At 44.4% G+C, this 23,117-nt stretch overlaps 2 protein-coding genes across 2 annotated transcripts in view; one reads left to right on the top strand and one right to left on the bottom strand.

Annotated features, from left to right (window-relative positions):
* Positions 1-7,738: 7,738 nt before the first annotated feature.
* On the top strand, positions 7,739-11,687 carry GPHB5 (glycoprotein hormone subunit beta 5). The gene is made up of 2 exons (XM_023927204.2): positions 7,739-7,936; positions 9,699-11,687. The coding sequence occupies exons 1-2, from the start codon at positions 7,739-7,741 to the stop codon at positions 9,885-9,887; spliced, it is 387 nt and encodes a 128-aa protein (XP_023782972.1). The 3' UTR covers positions 9,888-11,687.
* Positions 11,688-14,163: 2,476 nt separating this feature from the next.
* RHOJ (ras homolog family member J) overlaps positions 14,164-23,117 on the bottom strand; it is a 60,973-nt gene continuing 52,019 nt past the window's right edge. The window contains exon 5 of the mRNA XM_023927379.2: positions 14,164-21,838. Coding sequence (XP_023783147.1) covers positions 21,692-21,838 — 147 coding nt within the window. The 3' untranslated portion in view covers positions 14,164-21,691. The remainder of the gene's footprint in view (positions 21,839-23,117) is intronic.

Raw genomic sequence — 23,117 nt, forward strand, 5'->3', positions numbered from 1 at the left:
TCAGGATTTATCTGTCTGATCTAATTAAAGTAGACATAGCTTACAAGGACTGCAGAATAAAAAGCATGCTTGAAGCAAGGCAGAGGTGTATAGCATTAGCACCATAAAATTGAATTTGTGGTACTCTTTCCAGTTAATCTCTATTGATTAATCCATATGCAGGAGAGTGCAGCCTCTGACCTGAACTTTCAGCTCAGGTGAAATCGTTACTACTGTGATATCAGAATTTGTAAATAAGCTGTAAACTATAATGAGTGATGTTAATTAGGAAGAAATTCTTCCCTGAGAGGGTAGTGAGACAGTCACAGTGTGATGTGCCTGTGGCAGTGATGCTCAGAGGTGAAAGATGGATCTTTGTTATCTCTCACTCTTCTTATCTTCCTCCCCTGGTGATTCTGCAGTTGCTGATAATTTGGTGACTGAAGATCAACAACAGAAGTCTGGGAAGCCTCTGGTACCTCAGCTGGCTCTGTATGGTGGGGGGGTTTGTTTCTGGCCTCCTGGAACCTGGGATTTTTCTTCCTGGCCTCTGTCAGCCTTGCTGATCCCATGGCATGGGATGGATCTGCACCCACAAGGAACTGGTGAAGAACTTGAACTGGAAATAGTCTGAGGACTCAAAGTGTTGACTGAGATTCACATTTCCCTAGGGGCAAAAGGAGTTCAGGCAGATTTGGAAGATTTGGTTCTATCTGCTTCTGGCACTTCTTGCCTGTTACTGTCTGGGTCTATGTTGTGTTGAGGTTTGATTTGGCCAAGTGCCTCTCTGGGGTTTGAGACTCTCATCATGTTTGTTTTCCTGGCTGGATTTTGATTAATTCAATAATTCTATGAGTTTATTCTAACAAGATTGACAGGAAGAGACAGTAGCTTTGTTTTAGGAGACTTCACTTCCAGCTTTGTCTAATTTACAAGCTTCACTCTTCAGTAAGGCCATGTTAAAAACGGAGCATTAGCACTGGGGGTGAAGTGAGGCAGACAAGGTGTCTGTTTTCCAGTGCACTGGCCATGAACAGTAGGGAAATTGTTGAATTAAGATAATGTATCTTTGAACTTCTGTAGTTTTGATTAAGAAGCTTCATCTTCAAATTCTGAGCCCAGAGCAGCTGTGTCATTGCTCATTAGTCTGTCCTAAAAGAAAAGCTATGGAGTGCAGAAGTGACTTGAGCTAAAGTGGTTATTGTCAGCCACATAAAGTTTGCATAGCATCTGTATTTATTGGAAAAATCTTTTCCAACTACAATGAACTCAGATCAAATCTCCAGTCAATTTCCTGGTGTACAATTAGAGAGCCCAGTTCACTCTCACATCAGTATTCAGCCAATTCCATTGGATTTGAATTCTTGAATTCGGATTCTGGGCTGAATGTGGTCAGCATCACCACCATGAAGGGAGAGTTTAATGGGGAAGAAAATGTGGCTGTGTTTGATGACAATGTGAGGGTTCACACACTTCCAAAGTGCCTGAGAAAACTGAGAAGAATGTCACCAAGAGTGGGCTGAAGCAGTGTTTGATGGCTTACTATCAGGAGCGATGCTTGACAAATACACCTTTCCAGAGCAAGGACATGGCAGCCTAAAGAAATGAGTCTCCTTGCTTTCCTAAGGACCATGACAAAGGAGTTCCACAGCCTGGGCTCAGTGTTGTATTTTTTCCCTCCTCCTCATCCATTCTGGATGTGTGTTTTTGTGTTTGTCCCCTTCCCATTGTATAGATCACAACCCTCAAACCTTCATGGAACTCCCCAGGAATGCCCCTGTTGCAGGTAAATTCTTCCTGCCAGTCAGTCCTTGAGAAATGTGTCTTCAGCAGTTGTTAATCTTTGCAGCATGTAACTCACAGCCACAGTAGAGCAGGACTCTGGAATCAATATTTGCACTAGTCAGACTGGGACAGATATCAGACAAACTGGTTTGGTCTATCACATCTTTTAAATTTTGCTATATTTGCTATTGGGTCAGGATGAATTTTGTTGGAACCTGTTATTTTTCTTGACAGTGGAGAGTCTTTATTCCCTTTTTTGCCATTATATTTTTCCTTCTGATTTCTACTTGCAAAGCATTTTGCTCAAAGGTTAAGGTTTGAGAAATTAGCTTCTCTGATGTACCTTGTATATAAACATATAGAAAAGAATTTTAGTAAATGTGTTCAAACTATAGTTTTTGTCCATAGAGTATCAAATCAGATTTTCCTCCATATAGCATCAAATCAGGTGATAATCAGGTTCTGAACTGAGCCTGCAGTTCTGCTACTCCTGTATCTTTATTGGAATCACCTTGTTTTGGGTGCAATACCTGTATGTTAGAGATGTGCACTACCAAATTTTAGAAGCTTCAGCTCTTCTAGTGCCTGTAGGACCTTCATTAGTTCTCTTCTGGATTGAATCCATCACAGCTACAGGCCTTTTTTAGCAGAAGAGTGTTATCTCTCCAGGATAGATGTGCCTCAAGCAAACTGTGGATTAGTGTTTTTTGTTACTGTTAAGCCTCTCCCTTGGACTTCATTTTCCAAGTCTGATGGAAAAGGAAGAGTAGTGTCTGACAGATTCCTTATAAGAGCCATGCAGCTGAGGCAGTGTCTGTGCTGAAGCAGCTGGGATTTTGCTGTGGTCAGCACAGAACTTTTCCACAGCATTTCAGATCCTCAGGGCTGGATTTTACAGGTGTGTTCTCTGGGCTGTTCTGCCATTCCCAACACAGGTACCCCCACAAGCTGCAAGAAGTGTTTATCTCCTCTGTACGAGGGGTCATTCCCCTGAGTACTGAGTGTGGTGCCATTTCCTGCCACAGCAGCCCCAAGAAATCCTCTTTTCTGACTACATTCTTCTCCCCGTAATGCTCATTCAGCCGGTGCCAGCTCATGTTGTGCTAAGCCCAGGAAGCAAAATGAGCAGAAAGTCTTTAAAAGCAGAAGTGGTTTTGTGTGCCTGAGACCTTCAGCGGGGACTGGTGTCCCATTGTTAGCAGGGAGAGCCCACATTTATCTAATTCCTGCATTTATCTGAGAACACGTTTCCTGGTGGCTGCATTTTGCTCCCTGTGCTGGCACTTGGCAGTGTTTCTATCAGAGCCTTTCGAGGAGATTTACTTGCTGCCTTTGATTTTCATTTACAGATCAGCTGTGCCCTCTCAAGGTTAAACCTGCTTTGTCTGTCCCTTTACAAACCAACTCTTTGTGTTCTTTCAAAATGTAGAAAATGACAGAAAGTCACACTCCAAGACAAACACGCGGTAGCTGTGGGGATGGATTAAATAATCTTAATGCACTTGTTTGAAATGCTGCTTTCAAGACATAAAGGTTATCTTTTTTTCCAAACTACCAGCAAAGAGTAAACAACCTATTGACATAAAGTCTGGTGTCAACATGTGTAGGGAAAAGTGATTTTAGTGCTATTTTTCTTCTGTGAGTTCATCAAATTACATCTAACATTTATAGCTATACATCCTACCTGAGAGCTTTATGACTCCCTGTTCTAAACTGAATCCTAACCTCTCTTGGATGCCACCTTCCTGTGAATGTGGCCAGCCATCCCACACCACCTTGATTCCACACCCATTTCTCCTTCTGTTTTACTTTTGAACTAATACCCACCTTTCCAAACCCCTCTCCTGTGTAGTGCATAAAATATCTCCTGTCCAGTCTCTCTTTCCTTGCCTGAATGGTCACCAGGTTCTTTTGGCCTGGCACAGCCTGCATGGCTCTCTGCAGTGCTTACTGTGTGCAGCCCCTCAGCACTGGTATTTCCCTTGGTCTGTCTCATTAAATGGCTCAGATCAGCTCCTTTCTCATGACCAGCCCAATTTCAAATCCTACTGGTGTATTTATCGATTAACTGAAAATGAGATGAACTCACAGAATAGTTAGACAGCAAAACTCTGTGTGGGAACAAAAAGCCAGCACTCAGGCTTTTCACAAAACACCATGCAAATCCTTCAGGAATTGGTGTCTGTCCCACAAACAGACAGGATTTTCTGGAGACAGAATAAGTGAGAGTCTGCAATTTCTCTTTTGTTTCACTCTAAGAGGCTGTTCAGTACAAATAGAGAGAACAGGATCTTACTTAGCTAAGTCACTGAAACCAAGCTGAATTACACAAAAACTCCAGCACCTGGTTTTTTAATCCATGGAAGAAGAGGGATCTGTCAAAGCTGGTTCATCTGCCATCTGGCACGTATTTCCTCTACCTGCCTCTAATCTTAGGCTGATTTTTGCTGGCACATTTCCAGAATCAAATAAAGGGGACTTAAGCTCAGTATTTTCACTTTTACCTGATTTCCCTGTAAGTCAAGAACTTTTAAACTGTGTACTTTGAAAAAGTTTTAAGAGTTTATTTTCTAGCTTTATTTTTGGTCAGTGAAAATCATAGAAAAGTAGTTTTAGGGTTATTTTAGTGGAAAGTTGCTGATCATTTTAGATCAGTGACAAGACTTTGGCTGATCCTCTTGACTTCCCTGTAATCTCATTTGTCTTTGAATTTCCTGCTTTTCCCTATGGGTTTCAATGGGGAAAAAGGTGTCTGGGACATTTTTTGGTGATCTGATGGAGACATTTACACCTCCATTCAACATTCCTCCTCCAACTTTCACCTTATCACCCTTCATTGGAACCCGGAGTCCTTTACTGCCAGTGAGACTGAGAACAATAATGAGGGAGAATACTGGGATAGATTTTAAACACCCCCACCCTCCTAACTTTTCAAATTTTTTATTAAAAATTCTGTTCATTCTATTTTTTTTTTTATTTTGCTTTCTGTTAAGTGAATTAATTATTTGAAGCAGTCGTTTCCCATGTCATGATGTCAATATGGCAACAGCACTAAATGCCTGCTGCTTTTCTGTTTTTCAGACAATCCCTTCCCTCTTTCACTTGTTCCAATCACTGTTTCCTAATCTAGACAGAAAAGGTAGACTTTGAGAGTAAATAACCAGCCTTTTCCATTCCAGCTTGTGTGGCTGCTCCAGCTGAATAATGAAACACAGAAAGTGCTCTGGGGTTCCCAGGGGTTTGAAAATAAGTGTGAGCTCTGCTGCTGCACCAAACGAGGGCTGCTGACCTTGGCAGTGAAACATGGACCTCAAGCCATGGGTTATTCACCCTGAAAAAGGGAGATCACCTTGTTTGGTCCTGTATGGTTCAATATCTCATTTCCTCAATGTCAATTTGGTGTTTTCCATAGCTCACACTACAGAAAACCTGAGTGCAATCCATCAGAAGTATGTATTGAATATTTGTAAGGTAAATTAACAAGCTCATAGTAATCACTGCTTCATATTTGATAAGATGCATGTTCTGGACATCAACAGATGCTGTTTTGCTTGGTTGTTGTGTTTTTTCCTCTACTCTTTCTTTTCTTTTTTTTTTTTTTTTCTCTCTACTTTTTTTGTTTTTCCCTCTAAACCACTGCCACATGGATTTTATTTGAATTAAGGTTTCCCCTGTGTTTTATATTCTCATGGCTGGGTTGTATTGCTGTGGCTGTCTGTGACAGCATCATCCAGAGGGGTCCATAATCCCTGACACTTGCCCTGTCTTTTCTGGATTTTTTTGGGTACTGCAGCTGGGAAGTCACCATCCATCCATGGTGGAAAGGAAGGGAGGTGACTATCCCCAGGCCACCGTGCGAGCTTATGACTGCACTTCTCTCTCCCACTCATCCTTTATGAACTCACTGACCAGCAAGTTTTTCACAGAACCAAGCTCCTCAGCTGTTTCCTGTCCCATGGACAGCTGAAAATTTGGTTTACACAGTGAAGAAAGAGGACACAATTTCTAAATTTCCTTTCACAGTGGTGCTCACCTGTGTTTCAGCCACCTAGCTCACCAAGAGAACACTTTCTTTCCTTGCAAGCTCACACCTCCTTCCCCCATCCCTTGCCCTTGCTTGTAGAGAGAAATTGAGTAAAAAAAGATCTTGTTCAGTTGACAAAAATCAAGGCTTTTTTTTGTACAGATATCTGAGAAGTCTCCCTTGAGGATGTTTACTTAGGGCTTGTTAATTATAGGGGTTATGATAATTTCAGAGCCAGCTTCCAATTCCTTCGCAAAGATGTTGATATTCCATAATGGAAAAGAAGATCCATTTTGCCCCAGTACATGCTCATAATTTCACTCACCAAGATACTCTTTTTTTGATTAGGTTATGAAACAATAACCTGCAAAAACAATAATTCCCTTGAAGCTAATCACTGCTGGAAAGGAGAGCCTTGCTTTACATTCAATGACTTTGATGCCTTGGGTAGTTCAAGTAAGGATCTGCCTTGATTGACAAGATCCTTTCTATAAATTTGAGCAATTAGACATCTCAGTAGCAGCTGCTGGGGAGATCTACTGATCACAAACACAGAGACTGTGGTGCTGGTCTCCTGCTGCTCACTCTGACATCCTGAAACACCATCTGCAATTTAAAACTGCAAAAGGAGTTCTGACTCCAACGAGTTAGGTGAGTGCGTGTCTGTGTTTGCTCCCTGGCTCTGGCTCATGAATAAAGTAGAGTGATTTGCTAAAGTGGCAAAGGATAAATGTTTGTTTTTTTCTGAAGTTTGTCTTTTTTGCTCTATATACCTTCTTATAAAAATAAGGAGTTTTAGCTTTTTTTTTTTTTTACCCTGTTGAAGGTTATAAATAAACATACTCTCTTAAATCACATGTAAGACTAGTGTATACATGGTGACATATATGATATGACATATCATATATGGCATATCATCACGTGCTGATCTAAAGCCCTGATTTAGCAAATTTAAATATTTTATTTAACAGGAGCCTAGAGACTCAAGCATCAACCAGGCAACTGGCAGTCCCAGCTCACTTAATTTCAGTCTGTCCAGCTGAGGACAGATGGCAGCACACACCGGTCTGTGCCCCATGCAGCAGCTGACTTTCTCAAAATGAAGTGTCAGATCTGGGGTTTCTAAGATAGATGTATCTAAATGCAATGATGATATGTGAATTGTAAAATGGACCTCATGGCTCAGAGCTGCTTTCCAGCTCTCTTTTTCTTGACAGAGGAGCTGTTCCAGAGAAGCTGCTTGCTTACTTTGCTGAGACAGAAAGTCAACAAGTGTCAGAGGGATTTGGTGGATGCAAGGCTGCTCAGGTGTGAGGAGTTCCTCTGGTCACCTTGGCCATGTCCCCCCTTGTCTGACCAGCTCTGATGAGTGCCTTGGCAGCCTGGGTTGGGTGTGAGTTGTGCTGAAAGGAGAGCCAGCCCCTCTGGCTGCAGCCCTGGGAGAAGAATGGCACAAGTCCAGTGCACAGGGTGTCGGTACTGGCAACTCCAGTGATTCTTCTGGGAGATGCTGAGATTATAGCACAAATTCAGGGGTGCTTGGCTCCCAGCGATGGAGCTATTGGCTTTGTGTGAGCTCAGGACAGCCCAAACAGGGTGGTAGAGAGGCATATGCTGCAAAACAAATCTGCAATATGGAGATTTCAGTAGGGCTGAAGCATAGGCTGGTGACTTTATGTCTTCCAGGCAAACTCCCAGTGCTCTGCAGGGAAAGTCTTCACACTGCTGCATTCTGTGACAGACCTTTTTTCTGAGATTTTCCACTTCTGGGAGTAGTGACCACTCATTCTTCCACCTGCCCCACTCCTCCCGGCTGAGTGAGGATTAACTCTGTGTTTGAAGGGAAGAAGGGCTACTCCCGCTTCAGCTGAGCCCATCCACTCACACTTCTTGCCTGCTGGGCTATGCTGACTCTCCCATCCCTGCCCTCCTGTCCCTTCTGCCCTCAGCATGAAGCTCCCCTGCCTGATCCTGGCAGCTCTCCTTGTCCTGCTGCTGTCCAGCTGTGGTGCCACCGCCAAGGCCATTGACCTGCGCACGTTCGTGGGCTGTGCCGTGAGGGAATTCACCTTCCTGGCCAGGAAACCCGGCTGCCGTGGGCTCAGGGTCACCACGGACGCCTGCTGGGGACGCTGTGAGACCTGGGAGGTGAGGCTGTGACCCAGGGACATCCCTGGCTGGTAATTCTCCCCCAGGAAAAGCCCTCTAAGGACAGCCACCCACAGTGTCCTGCTCCATGACGCCCTGGCTGCGCTGTCGGCATTTGTTCTTGGTTGTCCCTTCCCTCCTCCCACTGCCCCAAAGCGGAATGGGAGCCATGTGATGATATTAATGAAGCACTTATGTAATGCTCTTACTACGCAGTCTGAAAGCCTCTTACAGCTTGAACACTTAAGGAGAGGGGGACTTTATTACTTTGCTTGAAAAAAAAGTATTCTTTGGAGATTAAGATGGAGCTCCCTATTGATGGGTAATATATTTTGTTCCAAAAAGCAAATCCCAAAGATGATGTCTGTTTCTAATTCTGGTCCTGTTTTAAGTCACAACCCTGTACAAATATGAAGTACTTAAGTTTTAGGGGTGTACAGAGGGAGAAGGAAAGAGCATAAGTACATCCACACACATGTCAGAGAACAAGTTTCTGACTGTCTTTGCCGTTCTGCAACTGGAAAGCTCAAGGATCCAATCCCAGTTTCATTTATTCAGAACAACTCGAATAACTCAGAGGGATTTTGTCCAAATGAAGGCAACTACTCTACACTAGTGACCAGAGGAAGAGCCAGGGTCTGTGTGCCAGCCCTGACTCACCTTCTTCATGACTTGGTGGTTTGAGGGGAAAGGCCACCAGTGGCCAGATTCCACACTGGGATGGGGTTCCTTAGAGGGATCTATTGACCCCTGCTTCCCCCTACCCCAAAGCTCTTCTGGCAGCTCAGACCTTGCTGTATTGCAGTACCCCCGAGGTGTAGCTCAGCTGAATGCACCTGGCTGGGGGTTCTACAGCTTCCAGAAGGCACCACCATGTGTTTGGATGGGGGCTTTGTAAGAGGGAGGGTGTCTGCACATATTCTTGCTGAAATATTACATCTGTTCTCTCCCAGTCCATCCTTCCTGGTTCCCAGGCTCTTTGCATAGCACAGAGGGGAAGAAAGATATTAAAATGTCTCCTGGCTGTGTTACCTCAGGCAGTGGGCTCCCATTCCTGTGTATGCTGACCTTTCCTGGAGTCTTTGGAAAATGGGTGTCCCTGTTGAGGATAAACTGATTTTTTGACAAAACCACATGTACCACATGGCAGGGTGGGTTTCAAGGCCTTCAGGCTCCCATCATCTTCTGATGGCTGAGGTCTCTGGCCAAGCTGATTTTCTCTGGAGGAATTGCAGACTTCTATTCTGACTGCTGTGCCAAGAGCTTTCCCTACATTGTACAGCCATTGGTTTTTGTGGGAGGTGCAGTCTGACAGGGAAGACTGGTCTGGTTGAGAAAAAACCCCAGCCTTTGGCACCTGGTTGCACCCCTGCTCTTAGGCAGCTTGTGCACATGAAGGGTTTCCAGCAGAATGTGTTTAATGGAAAATCAATGCTTTTTGGAAGAAAGCAGCTGTTTTTGGCAGCATGTGGTCGAAACGCCCAGAGGCTGCTAAAAAACAGCTTTTGAAATAATCTTTTGTCTTCCTTCAAGCAGGTTTTAATTGGAGCTTTATGCTTTAAACAAACTGAAACACATACATGCACCCACTCCCCTCCATGGCAGGGCTCCAAGAGGCAAGTGTTGAATGATGTAGCCTAAAATTTATTTCCATGGCCCCTTCCACCTGATCCAGTAGCTCCTCTATTTACACAAAATCCCCTTGGGGAAACTGGGGCTCCAGATGTTTGTCTTGCCTGAGGCCAGCATTTCTCCCCCACAGAAACCGATCCTGGAGCCGCCTTACATCGAGTCCCACCACCGGATCTGCACCTACAACGAGACCAGGATGGTGACGGTGAGGCTGCCCAGGTGTGCCCCTGACGTGGACCCCTTCTACACCTACCCGGTGGCCATCCGCTGTGACTGTGACATCTGCTCCACGGCCACCACCGAGTGTGAGACTTACTGACCTCCCCTCCCAGCTCAGGCCAGGAGGGGACGAGTTCTCCCCCAGCTTCTTACCCTTGCTACCTCCAGCATTCTGGAGGGTGTAAATCCACCCAGAATTTGATCTTGCCCTGTAGTCCTCCCAGTCACTGGCTTTTCTGGGCTTAATCCCCTCTCCTCATGCTGCTCAAAGCATTATTGCTGTAGGAACCCACAGCCTTACAGTAGCAAATCCCGTGGTAAAAAGAAATATTGCAGTTTCCCTTCCTCCTCATGAGCTTTTCACTCTGTGTGACCTTTCTCCCTGCACAAAGTGCACATGGACAGAACACTGGGGTGTAGAAACACCCCACAAAGGCATTGCCCACTTCGTGACAGCCCGATTCATCTTCTTCTCAGTAACATAAATGCAGTTACCAACACTTCCACCAGCTCCCCCTCCCAGCCCCATTAGTTAACCTTACCTTGATGTCATTCAGGAATAACAGGCAAAGAAAAAGGTCTCAAGGCCAATAAAATGGAAATAAGTATTCAAATCACTACCTTGAAATTAGGGGGAATGTATACTCAGCCCTGATTCAGCCAAGGACTTAAGCTCATGATTAAGTGTTTTGCTTAATATGAGTGGACTTTTAAGCATGTATTTCAGTGCTTTGCTTAATTTGAGCCATTGTGTTAAAAAAAAAATAAAAATCTCACAAGGGACAATCCCTGAAAAAAAAGAAAAAAGAAAAAAAGAGAGAAACTCATTAAATGTGCAGAACCATCTGCTTTTGTCCAGGGATTGGAGGGGAAATGGCTTCACGTGGAATCAGTGAGACTCTGCAGACCCCAAAGCATCTCTCCTGACAATTTCCAGAGTCAGAAGGACCAAGCCAAAATGCAACGATCATGGTTTGGTTTCAGCGAGCCCCTGGCTGATGTGGTGGGAAAGAGGGGGCTAAGGAAGGGTGTTCTCACAGCTCCCTGGGCTGCTCAGCTCCATGGAGACCTGCTCCTCTGAGGGTGCACACAGAGCTGGGGGACGGCCAGATGTGCTTCAGGAAAGCTGTGGAGTGTCCAGTAATGGTGGCTGAGACAAGTCCAGCACAGGAAAGAGAGCAGACGCTCCACAGGACACTTCACACCTCCTCAGACCCACTCTTTACAAACTAGGGGGACACCTGGGAGCTGCCACAAGAGCCCCCTGTGACCACAGCCACACAAGTGCCTTTGTTCCCTGGCTCCCACCTGCAGGAGGACACACTCACATTCATCCCTCATTTCTCCCCTGAGCAAAATGGGAAATTAAGTGAAGGAAGGAAGATTTGCCAAATGGGAGAGGCCCACAGGAGCTCACAAAACAAAGACACCTTCTCAGATAGCCATTAGGAGAGCATTGCTGCTCAGAGTAATACCTGCACCTGTGTCCCCCCACTCACTGCCTTGTCTCCTGGATGCAGTCACCTTCATTTACAGGGACTCATGCTTGAAACTTCCCCAAGTGTCCTATACACAGTGAGACAGATTAAATTTAGCCTGTAATTTATAAGCTGATGTAATTTTTTTTTTTTTAATCTGCAAAAGCTGTGCCATGACTGAGTAGGAAGAAGGTGATTTTATCACTCTACCTTCTGTAATTCTGAATAGAGACTTCTGTGTCCAACAGCAGCAGGTTTTTGCTGATGGAGAGTTTAAATACCCTTTAAAAAGTCCTCATGTTTTGTTTCAAATTACACCTCATGATCCCTCTGATATTGTCAATTGGCATTACAGTTATTATGGGAAACCTGCAAATTTTTTTGTGTCCTTAATAAACCTCCAAACTTTAGTATGAAAGCAATTTAAAGCAATGTGTCTCTTTTTCTGTGTGTAAAGATTTCTCACATAGAATATCTATAAGCTCCTACAAACTCTTTGCCAGAGCTGTGAACACCTGCAAAACATCTCCTTGGTGTGAAGTCATTTCCTTCGCTGAATTTCTCAGAGGGAGTCTGGCTGTGCTGCAGTCTCAGGATTAGAGGCAGGGTTAGAAAGTGGCAAACTTCCTTCCTTTGCAGCCAGCAGGAAATCAGGGCTGTACCAGGACATGGTGAGACAGCAGAAACCTCAGCAAGTGATCAGAACAAAACACTGCAGGGTGGGAAGAGGGCTTTGAATGATGCAGCCAGACTGGGGAGCAGAAGGGGGAGGTGGGAAGGATGTACTGACTGAAACCAAGGCAGCAAAAGGCCACTTTGAGATGATCTTCCAGGGAGGAGAGCAAAAGAGATGCTGTGGATCTGCCCTGAGTGACAAAAGTCCAATCAACACCAGATTGCAAATGTGGAACTTTCCCCCCAGAAGTTATTACACTAGTAGGTCTAAATTCTGTTAAATTCACATCAATTTTCACACTTAATATCACAGAATAGTTTGAGTTGTTTCTAGTCCAGCTGGCCTGCAAAGAGCAGGAACATCTTCTGCTAAACCATATTCCTCAGAACCCTGTCCAGCCTCACCTAGAATGTTTCCAGGGATGGGGCATCCACCACCTCTCTAGCCAGTGTTTCACCATCCTCACTGTAAAAAAACTTATTGTATAAATCAACCTTCATTTTGTTTAAAACTTTTACTCCTTGTCCTGCCACACCTTGTGGTCAGGCCTTTAGTTTTCACATCCTTAATGCTGCAGCTGGGGTGGTACATCCTGCTCAGAATTTGTAGGCAGTCAACACAGCCCAAATATTTCAGAACATGAGAAGTTTCTTCCCAGGCAAACGTCACCTCCTTGGGAGAATTTTAATGCTCTTTAAAGCCATGGATTTAGATCTCACACCCAACCTGTCCAAAGCACTTGAACAGTTTGTCTGTCTTTGGTACGTGTTTGCAAGGAGTGTTTGTCACAAAGGCCTTAACTATTTTCTCTCCACAAAAAGCAATTTCTTTGTGCCTCAGTTTCTCTTTTGGATTGGGAATGATGCTAGAGATGATTTTTTCCTCTCTACAGTGTGCTTTGCAGGGGCTGTAAGGCCACTTGTGACCAGTCAGATCTGTCTCCAGCAGTGCACTCAGTGCCTCAGGTTTATTGTAACTCATTTAACCTAAACAGCAATGGTCACAGCCAGGCAGTGCTTTGATAAAATACCCTCCAGCTCTGCGACAGCCACTGGCCCTGGAAGCTCAGCTCCCCTGCAGCTGGTGTGCCCAGCCTGACTGGCCATGCCAGAAATCAGTGTATTTTACTCCACCTACAGAGCTGAGCTGCCGTGAGAGGGAGGGCAGGATGGGTGTTCCCTGCACTGACTGGATTTCTCTCTGGGAGACAGGACAGGCAGCTGCCTCCTGCTCTCTTTGTGCTCACATGGAAACATGGAACCAGTGCCCTGGGTCAGAGCAAAGCCTGTCTCACCCACCATCCTGCCAGGGAGTGTAGCCAGCTGTGGGTATTCAGGGAAATGTGAAAGCATCAGGGCTGCAAGGAGGTATCCTTCCCTTGGCTACATCCACCCAGCCTTATCTGGCAGCAATTTAGGAATTTTCTGCTCTGGGGGATGTTGCTGTTAACCCCAGACACGTGGGTCCTCTGAGCCACTTCTTCCCAGATAAAATCAGGCCATGGAAAGTCTGGTGAGTAAAACCACCTTCCTCTGGGGTGAATAAAATATATTCCAGGCTATATGCTGTGCCCTTTTGGATTGTCCCGGCTCCTCTGAGGATACATCCATTTATAGCAGCCAGGGATTTGGGCTGCAGTACCTTTTTATTAGGAATAAACATTGATATGCTTTGTCTTTTCTCTGTAAGTGCTCCAGGCAGGGCTAGTTAAACCTGCTGAGGTTCACAAGCTGCAGGAACATGAAAAGAGCCTTCCTCTGGGGAAACTTGCTTTGGTCCAATCAAGATGAGGGATGTTGTTCAGGAATGGTGGGATTTCTAGGCTTGCAGACCAGACTAGCTGGTCAATGAGATTGCTTCTGGTCTTGGAATGAATGTTAATGAACAGCTGGTTAACAAAGGCACCTTTTTTAGTAATTCATTTTGTTATTTTTTTAAAAAAATGAGATCCACATCTCTGCACTGAATCCCTGGAAGACTGGAGCCAGTCATATTCTTGTTTTCAGACCAGCAGGGCTGTCTTTCCTTGTGTAACTTCATCATCACCTTAAGCCTTTCACTTTCCCTCCTGACTCCACCTGCCCTGGCTGCTGGACCAGAGGGTGCACAGCTCTTCATCTCCCTTGCCAGTGTGTTGGTTGGTGTTTTTCCTACCTGAAATCTCCTACAAGGTGCATTAACATCTGGGAAAATAAACATAAAAGCACACGTCCCCAAAAGGATGCTGTCAAAATACTTTGCAATACATTTATTTTGTTAAAATAAACTATGTACAATAAATGATATTAATGTGCATTGCAATATACAGTAATTACATGTTTAAAAGATGATAAACAAAAGAGTACAGAATTATGTGCTGTAAATAGGAAATTAATAATGTTTACATGATTTTTAAACTATGCAGAACACATTTGCTTGAAAACTGAATTTCCTTGGTTTGAAATTGTTTTGCTTTGAATTCTGAAGATTTGGTTAATCTTTGAAAAAAAGGCATACCACTCAAAGGTCAGACATACTGTTTTAGTGCCCATCCTTTGGTTTCACCAGCCCCATATTCCAGCAATATTGCACACAGCAACTTTTAAGAGAGAAAAATTCAGTTGCACACATCAAGTAAGTGATTTTTTTTCTCCTAACATGCTAAGACCTGACTGCTGATGAGTTAGGTCCTGATTTGTGTTGAGGTCATTACATCTGCTTCACAAACTCAAACAGAATAACCTGTTGAACTGTTAGTTTTAAGCATTTCTTAAGGAATAATTTTAAGCATTACTGTTAGGTAAGCACAAAAAGAAAGGAATGAAATGTCCTTGTCTTTGTGTTCTTGGGGGATCAGAGAACCTCTGTGCAGTGAAATTCTCGTATTTGTGTAAGTGCATCAACATCATGACATATTAAACTGGAATCAGTTATCCTTGCACTGCCTCTCTTCTCTGCAGAGAATTCCTCCCAGTCTCGAGGTGCTGCTGAGCCCCTGGTACCCAGGGGTGACTCCACAGAGGCACTTCCCAGCCCATTCACCAGCCCCAATCCATATTTTTTGGGGCATCAGGACCACCATACCATGTCTTCCTCTGTAGCATTTCCCACCTGTCACCCAGGGCTTGGGTCACTTTTGCTCATGAGTGAAGAAGACTTTGCCAGTGTCTTTCCTCTCTCACATAACTTTTTGTTATTGCTTATTAGTGAACTAACATTTACAAGTGTGGGGAGAATTCAGGCTCATTTTCTCCATGCTGACAGGGCAATTCAGTGCTTGCCAGGTCTGTGATGCAGTTAGAGCAGCTGCCTATTCAGGGGAAAAGTACTGAGAGAGACAACATGATAGCCACACTCTGGATAGGATTTACCCACAATCTACTTTGACAGACATCAGACAAATTTTTCTACATGTTATCAATACAAACAAATGTTGTGTTGGAAGATCTGGAAGCTGTAGACTTGTGACAACTGTTTACTCTGAATTCATTAAATCCAATCAAAATCAAAATTCACTAGAGTTGGTATCAGTGAGGGCTCAAACTGACCTTCACCAAAACCATATCAAACCTTGTGTCCTGAATGGGATGAGATGAAATTAAGTGACAGCAATGAGTTTATGGTCTTTAAGCAAAGATAACCGTATGTCTTGAATATACTCTGTTAATGTAACCACTTTCATCCTCAGCTCAGTTGTGGTTGAAATGAGGTGTTTCAGATCCAGCCTCCAAAGGTGAGACCAGCAAAGTCTTTGGATGCCCCAGCTCCTTTCAGGAGTCCTTAACCAGCAGCCTGAAGGTATAAAAGATTCTTGGACCTAGCTCGGTGTATCTGTGTGCTCAAAGCTTGGTCAGCCAAAATAAAAGGTCAGGAAAGGAAGAAATATAAAGACTCTCAAACATTTTCCACATTAGTCATGTGTGGACCCCACTGAAATTTTCCATTGCCTCCATGAGAACTGAAATGAAGCCACCACAGAGCATCTTTGAAAATCCCACCCTACCATTATAGTTAGGAGCAGCCAAATGCTGCATTATGGTCTGTAAAATGTGGAAAGGGATGGGGATCCATATTTTCAAAGTTAAAGAGATTTTTCACCACTGACAGCAGTTCACATGTTTTTTTGCTTGTTGCTCTGGGTTTCTGAACTAATTTTCCTCTTACAATGAACTTCTGACTCTTTTTGCTGTTATGGTGTGGTTCCTGGAACCGCCCAAGAGAATAGATTTTTGTTCCCATGTTTCTGACAGCTTTAATTGAAACAAAGAAAACAGAATTTGAAGATTTTTTTGCTGTTGTTCTAGTTATGGGTGTCCCCTTAACATCTTAAAATTAAATTTAAGGTTTAGGCTCAAACTGATTCATTGTGGCTCTGGGCCCTAATTTTGCAGCTCCCCCCTGAAGCAGAAGTGATTCTGTTGCATTCATGACTTCTAATTGGTGATTTTGTCCTGACTTTTGGATGCAAAAATATTTCTATTCCTGTTTTGTTTTGATAGGTGAAGACAGCTGAGATCACAAGCCACTACCGAAATCAGTGGGAGGCTTTTTCCTGCTTTCAGATGGTCTTTATTCATGAAGAGGAAAATAAACATTCATAGTGGAAATTTGTCTTCATTTTTGCAAAGAGCTCAAACGTGTCTAGAAGTTATCTGACGTAGGTCACTCCATGCTCACCTCCTGTCACAGCAGATGCTCCTCCAGTCCTATAGAGTTGTGAACCAACAAAATGTTCTGTTATTTCCAGACTTTCCTTTTTTAATGTAGGATAAAACAACATTACAGGTCCTCCTCAGGGAAAAAGAAAATACATGGAGAAAGGCATGTGCAGCCAGATTCCTACATTCTACCTCTTTGCTTAACAAATGGTCCCTGGGCCAACACGAGCATATGGATTGCTTTGTTGGAAAAGACAAATGTGCTTTTAAACAATTCTGGCCTGAGACAGATTGATGCCACTGCAAATTATTTTTAATCCAGATGAGGTTTCTGTGTGGTGAGTCATGAGGTATTTGCTGTGTCACTTGGTGAAAAAAGATACAGGGAAAGGTCGTGGGCACTAAGCACGGTATAAAGCAGATGGGCATCTTTCATATATGAATTAAAGGGAGAGACAGGCTTCCCAGGGAAGTGATTGAGTCACCATTCATGAAGGTATTCAAAAGAACACAGGCCACCAACACTAGAGCTGCTGGAAGATGTTCTCTGGTAATTAAACTACAAGGATTGATCACCAATCAGCCTCCCTCATGACTTGAGCAGTGCCAGTGGGACTGAATGAGACATGAACAACTTGGAGACAGTTCCTTGTAAAGTGAGATGCTCTTCAGTATGAGGAAGACTGCCAAAATCTGTCCCTTTAATCAAAGTATTTGGAATAACTTTATTTCCTATTAGGATGCAGTGCTATATTTAATTCTGTGTCTATTTTGAATGCTTTGAGTGCTGCGAAAGAGAAAAAAGGTGAGAAATGTCAACGTCAGCTGCTGAAATGATTGTTTTGATTGTCATACTGGACTTGGGTGAATTCTATACGTACACAGGGTGTATATCCAGTTGAACAAATGAGAATGGACCTGAGTGGGGATAGAGCCTTGCTTCTGCCTTCTCCCCAACTTTTCAGAGTTCTAGGAGGCAAAAACTGTGAGTTTTATGGGGCCTCCTTCAAGTCATGCTGGAGGTGGCAGGACTGTCCCAGTTCCACTGTCCTGGTGTTTTCACAGGGCACTGAAAGGCACAGACATCTGTAGGTGATGTGACAGCAACTCTGATGAATTGAGATCTCTCTCAAGTACCTCTAATATCTCCTTGCAGGGGTTTGCATGAAAATACTTTGGGAACTCTGTTTGGAACTGCAGCTTCAGGTTAAGAACTCTTGGTAGAACAGGAAGGTTTCAGAAGAGGCCAAAGGAGATGGGTTTTACAGGATCCAGCAAGCTTCCCATAAGTTGTGAGTGCTTTTGAAATGACAGCAGACTATTAGCAAAGGCAGGTCTGTCAGGAAAGGCTTTGACATCAGCTGCATTAAGGGGACGTTGTCAAATAAGTTCCAGGGATGTTTTCTAACCTTTATGACTCTCCTTAACAGTGTTCCTTTTAAGGTGAAATTGGGATCTGATTTCTAGCTCATCTCACAGTGAGTAAACCCATCTCCTTTCACCTGGCAGTCCTTTATCGATTTTCTTTCCTTATTACAAATGGTGCTCGAAAATAACTTGAAGTTTATATCTGTGGCCTTATGCCTGCACTTGCACTATGTCTGGTGTTGTGGTTTTTTCTGAAAATAAGCTTTGCTGCCTGTTCACACACCATCTGTTGCTTTTAAAAAAGGCATTAAGTATGACTTGCCAGATAGTCAATGACTTTCCTTACGTCTGCCTACAATCCCTTTCTAAAGCCTCTTGGCTGTGCTGTCCCTGCCTCCCCAAAAAGTAGTGTAACAGGGCAGATCCTTGAGAAATTTCCACATTTCATAGACATGTCTATGTACATAACCTAATTCAGGAATAATGTTTATGGGACCTGCATTAAACATGGCTTTTCAAAAAGCATTTATTTTTGCTGAAAAAAAATTAAAGTAAATGGAGTGCAGAGGCCATTTCTCAGTGGATTGTGACCACTCTCCCTCTCTTGCAGGTCCCAGAATTCAAATTTTGGTCAAGATTAGTTTGAAAAACTTGACATTTTTCTGCCTCACAAGCTTGACATGCTCCATTTTGTAAGTGCAAAGAAACCCCTGCTTAGCCTTAACATTTTTTGTACGTATATTAAGATTTTTCTATCTGCTTCCTCTATGCAAGGATTTGTTTAGGATGTTGTAGTTTAACACATTAGGATATTTTAGCATTTTAGCTTCTCCATCACCATATGTTTTGTAGTTAATTTCCCTCAAACCACTGCAGTTACATTAATGCTACAACTTCCCACTTGATTTTTGATTTTACTGCCAATCCTATGTCATTCCATTAAGATTAACAATCGCCCCTGGTACTGAGTGGCACGCAAAAAATCAATTTGATTGTTTGTGGCTTTCCCTGATGCATGCCAGGGTGCTCCATTTCACTTTTCCAGTGTGCTTGTTACGTTAGGATGAGCTCAGCTGTCACCCTGGATTTTCTATTTCCTCTATTTCCACATTTTTAAGGTCTAAGAGAACCAGGCAGCTCCAACCTGAGCATTTGCATCGTGTTTCAGCTAAACCAGACTTCACCTTCTTCCACCAGAGACTCATACATTACTCTCCAGCAACCTACATGAGCTAAAACAATAATCCTAATTAACTTTCACTGAAATAAAAGGCAGCACAGTGCAGATATAATTTCCCTGAAATCTGTTAAATGCTTTTTTTTTTTTTGGTTGTAGTTTCAGTGGGCTTCCAGTCATGTTGTAAGCCTAAATACTAATTTATTTAATCCATGCCTCATTCTCCTCATACTCCTCTAATATATTTTTACACTTTATGGTTCAGCTGGTAGTGTCCTGTTGAGGTGAACACTGACTGCTGTGCCTGGGGATGGACACAAACTCTGTGGCATGGCATGGACCCCTGTGCCTCACCCTCAGCCAGGCCATCTGACCTAAATGCCTGGGACATAATAAAACAGAAAATATGCACAAAAAGTCACCAGCAATGAGGAGAACTTGTTTGTCTCAGGTAGGGCACAGCTGTGTTTTCATCCATGTTTGTGAGCAAGGGGAAAGGGACGGCGAGGGGAAGCCACTGGATGAAAAAAAAGCAAAGCATTTGCATCGAGTCTGATGGATTTTGTCAGAGAGAACTCTTGACTTCTACCCAGAAATGTTTTGGGGTGTCAGAGCTGGTTTCTGTAGCTGTCCATGGTAAAACGGGGGCTGGAATTGGATGATCTCTGAGGTCCCTTCCAGCCCAAACCATTCTACAATTGTATGAAATGGAACGTGTGCTGGAGCGGGGGCTCAGATCCATAAGCCTGGCCCTGATGCAGGACTGGGCACTGCACCAGGCCCAGTCCCTTCCATGTGCCCTGGCTGCCCTTCCCATGGTCCTGCTGCAGTCACTCATCGCTCTGGGCAGCACCAGGGCTGGAGTTCCCTGGTTTGTCTGGTGTGTTCTCAGTCAGGACACTGTGCTTCCCAAGAGGAGAAGGCTGCCAGCCTCCTGGAATGGTGCAGAGGGGAGCAGGGCCTGTGCCCCGGCCTGGGAGGATGCGCTGCTGTTGCTTGCTCCCTCCCGGCACTTCTGGGCACGCTGGCTACAGACACAGCTTTTGCAAGGAATTACATCTTCAAATCTGTGTGTGCCAGTGCTGTGATTTCCTCCTTGGGGAATGAAATCCATGACAAGACAGTCTGGTGGCACTGCCAGGGTACCCAGAGGCAGAGCAGTAACAAGAGGCCCTTTGAGTTCACCTCTGAGTGCCAGTGTCGCTGTGATGTGCAAAGCTGCAGGATCCCGGGAGAGGCTTTAGTGAAAAGGCACAATTTCCCCAGCAGCAAGGGGAGATCACAGGAGCTCCCCTTCCCCTATGGGCTGGACTTCCCATCTCTGTGCTGCTGCTGCAGCCGTCATCTGCTGCTCCTGGAAAAGTCTGCTCCTGAGGACTGCAGCCACGCTGCTGCTGGAGCAGCACTCTCCGTGAAGATGGAAAAATGGCAGCAGAAAGAGAAGAAATGAATGGGAGGAGGGAAGCTACAAGAAGTCAACAAGTTCTCAACTCCATTTTGATGAGGTTTTTTTACAGAAACACTTTATAAAAAAAGGATAATTTTAAGGCAATTGGATCACCTCAAAGCACTTAAAGTCAGTATGACCTTTGGCTTTATTTAATTTTTTTTTTCTATACTTGGCTGTTGGGTGAGATGTAGAAATCCAGCTGATCTGTAAGGTAAATTCTCAGTTGCCATGGCAATGTGTCTCGTTCTTGTTCTCAGTTGGAAGAGAGATTGTTCCATGCTGCTATTTCTTGTCTAGGGTGATATTCTTTGGTGGCAGATTTTCTTTGTTTCAGTACATTAATGCTACAACTCTGTACTTCCTTTCCCAGCTTATGGAAACATGGCTCAGCCTGAACATTCCTCTGTAAAAATACAGTTATTTGCATTTTTTTTTTAGTTGTAAGAACATTCCTTAAGTCTGGAGGTAAATGTTGATCTGTTTTGTTAGCTTGGGTGCAGCAACATCCTGGTGCTGTGAAGTTTCACCATTACGTGAAAACAAACTGGAATCACTCCACCTTTGCTTCCATGTGGTTTGAAGAAACTAAAGTATCTCCTGAACTAGCAAGTCTTATAAAAGAGAAGCAATTTTAAAGTACATCCTACCTATAGTGTATGTCTTACATATCATATTTCTACAGATCTCCATGTGCTTTCAGTCAATTCAGATTCAATTCCTAAGGTCTGCAAATTCCTAATTTTGATCAGTTCTTACTTAAGGCCACAAAAGGAGTTTCTCCTTCTTCTTTTGCTGTCTTGAGCTCTTTGCTTTGTCACAAGCCACGTTCACCTTATTCCTAAGGTGGGGAGCCAGGCAGGCATCCTGGTTTCTGTTGGTGCAGTCTGCAGCAGTGGGAACAGGCTGCAAAACAGCTCTGGAGGGTTAGGAAAGCACAGAGACAGGAGTTGGCCAAGGGTGATACAGCTTGGAGGTTTCACAGAACGGAGAGCTCCTATATTTGGGTTAGAAGGACCCTGTTCTGGTCTTGTTCCCTGTTTCAGTTGCAAGTGACCTTCATTTCCTTTCTAACCTGCTTGGTTTCACTGAAATCAGCTGGCTCTGCTTCCCAGGGCATGTCACACCAGGGTGCAGCATCTGTGGCACTTTGCACAGCGCTTCTTCTTCTTCTTGGGGTGGAAAATGGTCATGATTGCCTCATCAAAGACAGTCTTAAGGCCTTTCTGTGTGAGGGCTGAGCACTCCAGATAGCACTGGGCTCCAATCTGAAAGAGGGAAAATGAGAGTGAGCGGACACTTGTTAGAGAGACAGGGTGATGCTGTTCCAGCAGCTTTCTACATTTAGAAAGGGGTCAGACCATTTCTCTGTTTTGTGTCTGGCTGCCTGTGGGATGAAGGGACAAGCTCATGTGGTCATCCTGGGCAAGAGAGCAGGAATCAGCATCAACATGAGTATCTCACCACATGGGGGTGAACGGGCTGCAGGAATTCCCTGCATGACCCTCCAGACAGAGGGGGGCTGCATCCATGTTTGAGTGCTGGACCAGGAGCTTGGCCTCCTGCCTGTGCAGCTGGGGAGGCTTCAAGGAAATGCTGGGTTGTAGCTGAGCCCCTTCACACACTTGGCTCTCCTCCCCTGAACTGTCACTCTTGTGTCCTGCCTCCTCTAATGCCAGGGAGCTGCTACCTGGGGAGGGCTTCTAGCTGTTTTCTGGGAATGGGGAAGCATCATTTTGAGATAGGAGTCTCCCGGGTATGCTGGCATGATACAAACACCCACAGAGGCCTGGGAAAGCAGCCTCAGCTTATCCAGCAACCTTGTGGCTTATTCAGCTTGTTCTGCTCATGGATGCTCTTATTTTGAGAGCCAGGGACAATAATAGAAACTGCAGCATATAAGGGGACAAGGCCAGGATCCAGAATTCTGCATCCCAGGGCTTGGGGAGTTCTTCTGACCCCCTACCTTTCCAGGAGAAATGTACAATACCACATAAACTTTGGGAGCACCTTCTCTGCTGCCTGAAGTGCAAGGGATAAGTGGGAATCCAGTTGTCTGTGCTTTTGTAAGGGACAGGGAGGAGTGTGACAGGAGGTGGCTTGGCTTCAGAGAGGGGTTTGCCACATGCATCTCCTGGCAGAACCCTGAGCAAGAAACTCCTGACTTAGATAAAATAGGCAGTAAAATCTGTTTTGATGCCCATTTACCACCTGCTGCCCTGTGTTCCTCAATGCTTTTCTTAGAGCTTGGTCATGCCACCTGCCAGAGATCAGAAGTGTTTGGGCAATTCTCTCTGACCCATGGTGTGATTTTTGGGATTATCTTGTGAATGCCCAGGAGCTGGACTTGTTGACCCTTTTGGGTCTCTTCCCACTCAGGGTATTCTATGTTTCCACTGATATTGCAACAGAAGTGCAGGCTCAGGGGTCACCATGTGTGCCTGGGTCCAGCCTGCTTGAACAGAGGCTTTAATTTCTGTCTGGCACCAATGGGCTTTGGAGGAGCCTTGAATGAAAGAAACCTGGTGGAAAGCTGAGATCAGTCAG

Source organism: Cyanistes caeruleus, chromosome 6 (assembly GCF_971803275.1).
Source record: "Cyanistes caeruleus chromosome 6, bCyaCae1.hap1.1, whole genome shotgun sequence".
Lineage (NCBI taxonomy): Eukaryota > Metazoa > Chordata > Aves > Passeriformes > Paridae > Cyanistes > Cyanistes caeruleus.

What these genes read in the sequence shown, in the direction of transcription:
- GPHB5 (XM_023927204.2), top strand. Translation starts at nt 7,739, where the DNA reads ATGAAGCTCCCCTGCCTGATCCTGGCAGCTCTCCTTGTCCTGCTGCTG. An exon ending in GACGCTGTGAGACCTGGGAG is followed by an intron (nt 7,937 to 9,698) that starts GTGAGGCTGTGA and finishes TCTCCCCCACAG; the next exon opens with AAACCGATCCTGGAGCCGCC.